The sequence below is a fragment of the Triticum urartu genome, chromosome 6A (genome assembly GCF_056163025.1).
Source record: "Triticum urartu cultivar PI428250 chromosome 6A, HENAU_Tu73, whole genome shotgun sequence".
Lineage (NCBI taxonomy): Eukaryota > Viridiplantae > Streptophyta > Magnoliopsida > Poales > Poaceae > Triticum > Triticum urartu.
In genome coordinates this window covers 12,995,541-12,999,753 of record NC_141878.1, presented here as the reverse complement: position 1 = coordinate 12,999,753, position 4,213 = coordinate 12,995,541, and the positions used below count along the sequence as shown (strand labels likewise).

General features: G+C 48.2%; 1 protein-coding gene across 1 annotated transcript; it reads right to left on the bottom strand.

Moving 5' to 3' along the window:
• Nucleotides 1–634: 634 nt before the first annotated feature.
• LOC125515172 (uncharacterized) lies at nucleotides 635–3,412 on the bottom strand. The gene is made up of 2 exons (XM_048680610.2): nucleotides 3,121–3,412; nucleotides 635–3,044 (listed from the first exon to the last, which is right to left on the bottom strand). Exon 2 carries the CDS (start codon nucleotides 2,975–2,977, stop codon nucleotides 836–838), a length of 2,142 nt encoding a protein of 713 aa, XP_048536567.1. The 5' UTR covers nucleotides 2,978–3,044; nucleotides 3,121–3,412; the 3' UTR covers nucleotides 635–835.
• Nucleotides 3,413–4,213: the final 801 nt, after the last annotated feature.

Genomic DNA, 4,213 nt, shown 5'->3' with positions numbered 1-4,213 from the left:
ACTATCAAACAAATCTTTGGCTTCTTACCTAGTAAAAGTCCTAGTAAAACCACACAAAAATTGAACAGAAACAAGTAAGAGTAATGATGCGAGCATCTGATAACTCAGTTTGTGTCTCTGTACCTGAAGACCAGTTTACAAGAAGAGAAGTCGGACAAGTTAATACTTATACGTCATTAAAGAGAGACAACCTTGTTTGCACATATTGTACATACTTCTCGATGTATAGATAGAAATAAAATGGTCTGTATGACCTTTGACCAGTTCACCAAAAAATATAGTTGATAACATATCCAATGGACTCGATGAATAATCATGTGACAGATATGTGGATCAATGTTCACCCAAAAATGGTCTATACTACATGTTTCCATTCAAATGTAAAGAAGAAAGGGAATATAGAAACTAACTTGCTGCTAGCAACTTCAGTGAGTCCACGGGCACAACGCGGTCATTATACCATGATCAGCTGTAAACATCATGGTTGGTAGCTATTGCCAAAGGTCTTCTCACATTATAAAGTGGTGAATATCTCGTATATGTCCATCATTAGAGCAGACAAGGAAAAAGGCGTTGAGATTAATTTATTAGGTCAAATCAAGACTGAAAAAAACTAATATAATTTGCAGCTTAGTTGAGGCCAAATGCAGAGTCATATAATCAAGACTGAAGGCAGCCATATAGAAACACAGATAGTCGTTCATCAGAATAGCGCACAGTCAGACATTTACTACGGGTACAAGTTCCTCCCAGAATTACTAGTAAGAGAAGTGACCTTCATTTTAGACGTACTACAAATAGAAAAGATTGGGAGGTGTGGCCGACAAAGTAAAGTTCAGGCCTCGATTAGCAGTTCAGAGTATTTTTCGGGGAGTAACTCCTTATATTCCTGGCCTTTCCCCCTTGACGCAAGTGCAGTCAACAAGCTAGCTGTGGAAGCTTCAAGGATGAAGCTCCTCTCATCAATTTTAGACAGATAAGTCCCAGCCCTGGGCACCTCCCCCTTCTGAAGTAAGCTTCTAACTATAGCATTTAGCATACGGGAGTTGGCAGCACACCCATTCTTCTCCATAGAAACGAATAGATCATCAGACTCTTGTAGAGAACCTTCTTCTATTAGTTTTTGTATCATTAAGCTATATGTAACAATGTCAGGCACTAATCCGTTGGCCCAGATACCGTCAAACAAATCTTTGGCTTCTGCCTTCCTACCACATTTAAGCAATGCACCAATCATAATATTAAAACTGATAACAGACGGCTTACCCTTCGTGTCCAACATTTCCCTGAAAACAACCAATGCATCATCTATCCTTCCATTCTTAGAGTAACCATCAATCAGTATGTTATAGGTGATAACATCTGGTTCCATGCCAATTGAGACCATATTGTCAAGTAACTTGCTCACTTCATCCATCTTACCAACGAACAAGTATCCACCCATCAGTGTGTTATAAGTACACACGTCAGGCTTCACACCCATGTGTACCATCAGGTCAAAGAGATCCTGGGCTTCCGTAACCCTTCCATTTTTGCAAAGGCGATCCATAACTGTGTTGAAGAACACTGTGTCTGGACAGATGCCGCAATCCAACATTTCAGAAAATAGTTCATGAACCTTCTCCCATTTGCCACAAGTACAAAAACCACTAATAAGGTGGTTGAAAACTATGATACCAGGAGCTAATCCTTCAGTTATCATTTGATTGAATAGGGACATAGCATCATCCATTCGGCCAATCCTGGAAAGTAAGTCTATTACTGTTCCGTAGCTCACTGCATCAGGGTTCAATCCTTGCTGCCGCATTTTTGTAAATATATGCATTACCTCACCAACCATTTCTTCTTTAGCATATGCAGATATGAGTATGTTGAAGACATAATGATCTGGTACAATACCATTACCTACCATCAAATCAATGAGACAAAGCATATCATGAAAAGATTTTTCCATAGCATACCCATGAAGCAGAATGCTGTAGGTAGTAACGGTCGGTTTTTGGCCCAAACTGATCATAGAATCAAAAATCTTCCTAGCTTCTGTGCATCTTCCGCTCTTGCAAAGATAATCCATCTGTATAGTGTAAGTTACAATATCTGGTTGAACACCATTTCTAGACATTTCCTGGAAAATCCGATCAACCTCTTTGCACCTTCCTAATGAATAATATCCATGTATCAGACTATTATATGTGGTAACATCTGGCAGAATTCGTCTATCAAGCATCTGTTGAAGAACCTCCTCAGCCTTGTCCATCGCATGAACTTTGCACATGCCAGAGATGATTGAGTTATAGGTCACAGCATTCGGCGAAAACTCCCTCTGTAGCATTTCAGAAAATAGGGTGTAAGCCTTGCCCACCAAACCCTCTTTCAACAAGCCATCAATTACGGTGCTATAGGACACCACATCAGGTTGGCAGCTACCTCCATGCTCAACCATCACCTGAATCAGCTCGAGAGCCTCTTGGCTTCTCTTCTCGTTGCAGAGACCCTTGAAAAGAATGTTGTAAGAGAGGACATCCGGTACGCAGTTAAACATGGGCATTATTCGGAGTACGATGTCCATTGCATAGCTGGTCTTGTTCTCTGCACAGATGGCCTTTAGTAGGTGGCTGAAAGTGATAATAGCATCTGCAAGAAATCCCATCTTGATGACGTGTCCCATGGCAGTGTGTCCAAGGTCCTGGCGGCCAGCGCGGCAGCAGCAGTCGACCAGAATGGCATAGGTGATACTGCAGGGTGCCACCTTGGACCTTGCGACACGGTTGAAGAGGGAGACGCCGAGCGCAGGGCAATCACGGCCGACAACGGTGAGGAGGCAGTTGATGGCATGGATCGAGGAGCGCCCAGCAACCTGGAGCAATTCGTCAAACAGGTGGAGTGCGTCCTCGGTGCCAATGTCTCCAGCATGGTACCGAGCCTTGATGTTCTGCTCTAAGATGTGTCTGCCGACGGGGACAAAGCGGCGGCTCATAGCTCCACCTAGCCGGAAGAATCCCTCGAGGGGATAGGATGCCGCCGCCGCTCACCACCGGCGCAGCCTGGGCATGAACCTGGGGTTAGAAGGAAGGAAAGCAGAGCAAGATGGACGAGATGTCAGGATGCCAGGATGCTCACCGTGGAGCTGCAGCTGCTGCAGTAGGTAATGCGATGTACTGCAAGAGATCTGGCCACCGGCGAGCTGGTCGACACGGCCGCAGCGTTGAGGGGGGCGAGGACGAGATCTCCGCGCTCGGCGCTGGCTGCGGCGGCCCTGACGCTGATGAAGAGAATACGACCCTCCGTCGCCGGTGAGGACGACCGCCGCCACTCTGTATTTCCGCCGCCGCCACTGGCCTGAGACCTCGGCTCTCTGAAGAAGTTCTTTTTTTTTTAGCGTAGGCTCTCTGAAGAAGTGGCCTGAATAGTCTTTTTGAAGACAATGTTTCTTTTCTTTATTATTAAGACAAAAAAAAGCTCCCGGCGAGAATTCACACCACTAGCGCTGCACCGCCCCCTCCACCAGCCGAAGTGGCCACGACAGAGGTTGCTGCCCGCAGCCCTTGCCTTCCGCCGCCCGCACCGCTATGAGAACCGGTCAGGCCGAACACAACAGAACCAGGCGCAATCCGCGCCCTCAACCTCCCAGCACGCATCTACCACCGCCACTGACACGCCACCGGCACCACCAGCCGCTGGCCACTGCAGAGCGGGTCACCTACGACCCAGGACCGCATGCAGCCTCCATCGCACTACAGGCCACCGACACTAGATCAGCCAGATCTAACCGGACCGACCCATATGGCACAGCCTGAGAAAGACGCCACCCGCAGTCGCCGCACCGCCTGCGGGCTCCCAGAGCGCCGAAGCACCTCCGCATGCTCAGGCGTCCTACGCCAGCCTGAGAGGCGAGAAAAAGGGGAACGGAGAAGCCCCGCCGCCGCCCCGGTGGCTGGGCCCCATGTGAGCCCAGCACCTCCGCATGCACAGGCGTCCTACGCCAGCCTGAGAGGCGAGCAAAAGGGGAACGAAGAAGCCCCGCCACCGCCCCGGACGCTGGGCCCCATGTGAGTCCAGCACCTCCGCATGCCCAGGCGTCCTACGCCAGCCTGAGAGGCTAGCAAAAGGGGAACGGAGAAGCCCCGCCTAGTGAAGGGAGTATTAAAGATCAAAAAATGCGGACGCACTATATTATGGAATGAAGGGAGTATTAAAGAGTAGAGACCACCTA

Coding starts and splice junctions, on each gene's coding strand:
- LOC125515172 (XM_048680610.2), bottom strand. CDS start 2,977: ATGAGCCGCCGCTTTGTCCCCGTCGGCAGACACATCTTAGAGCAGAAC.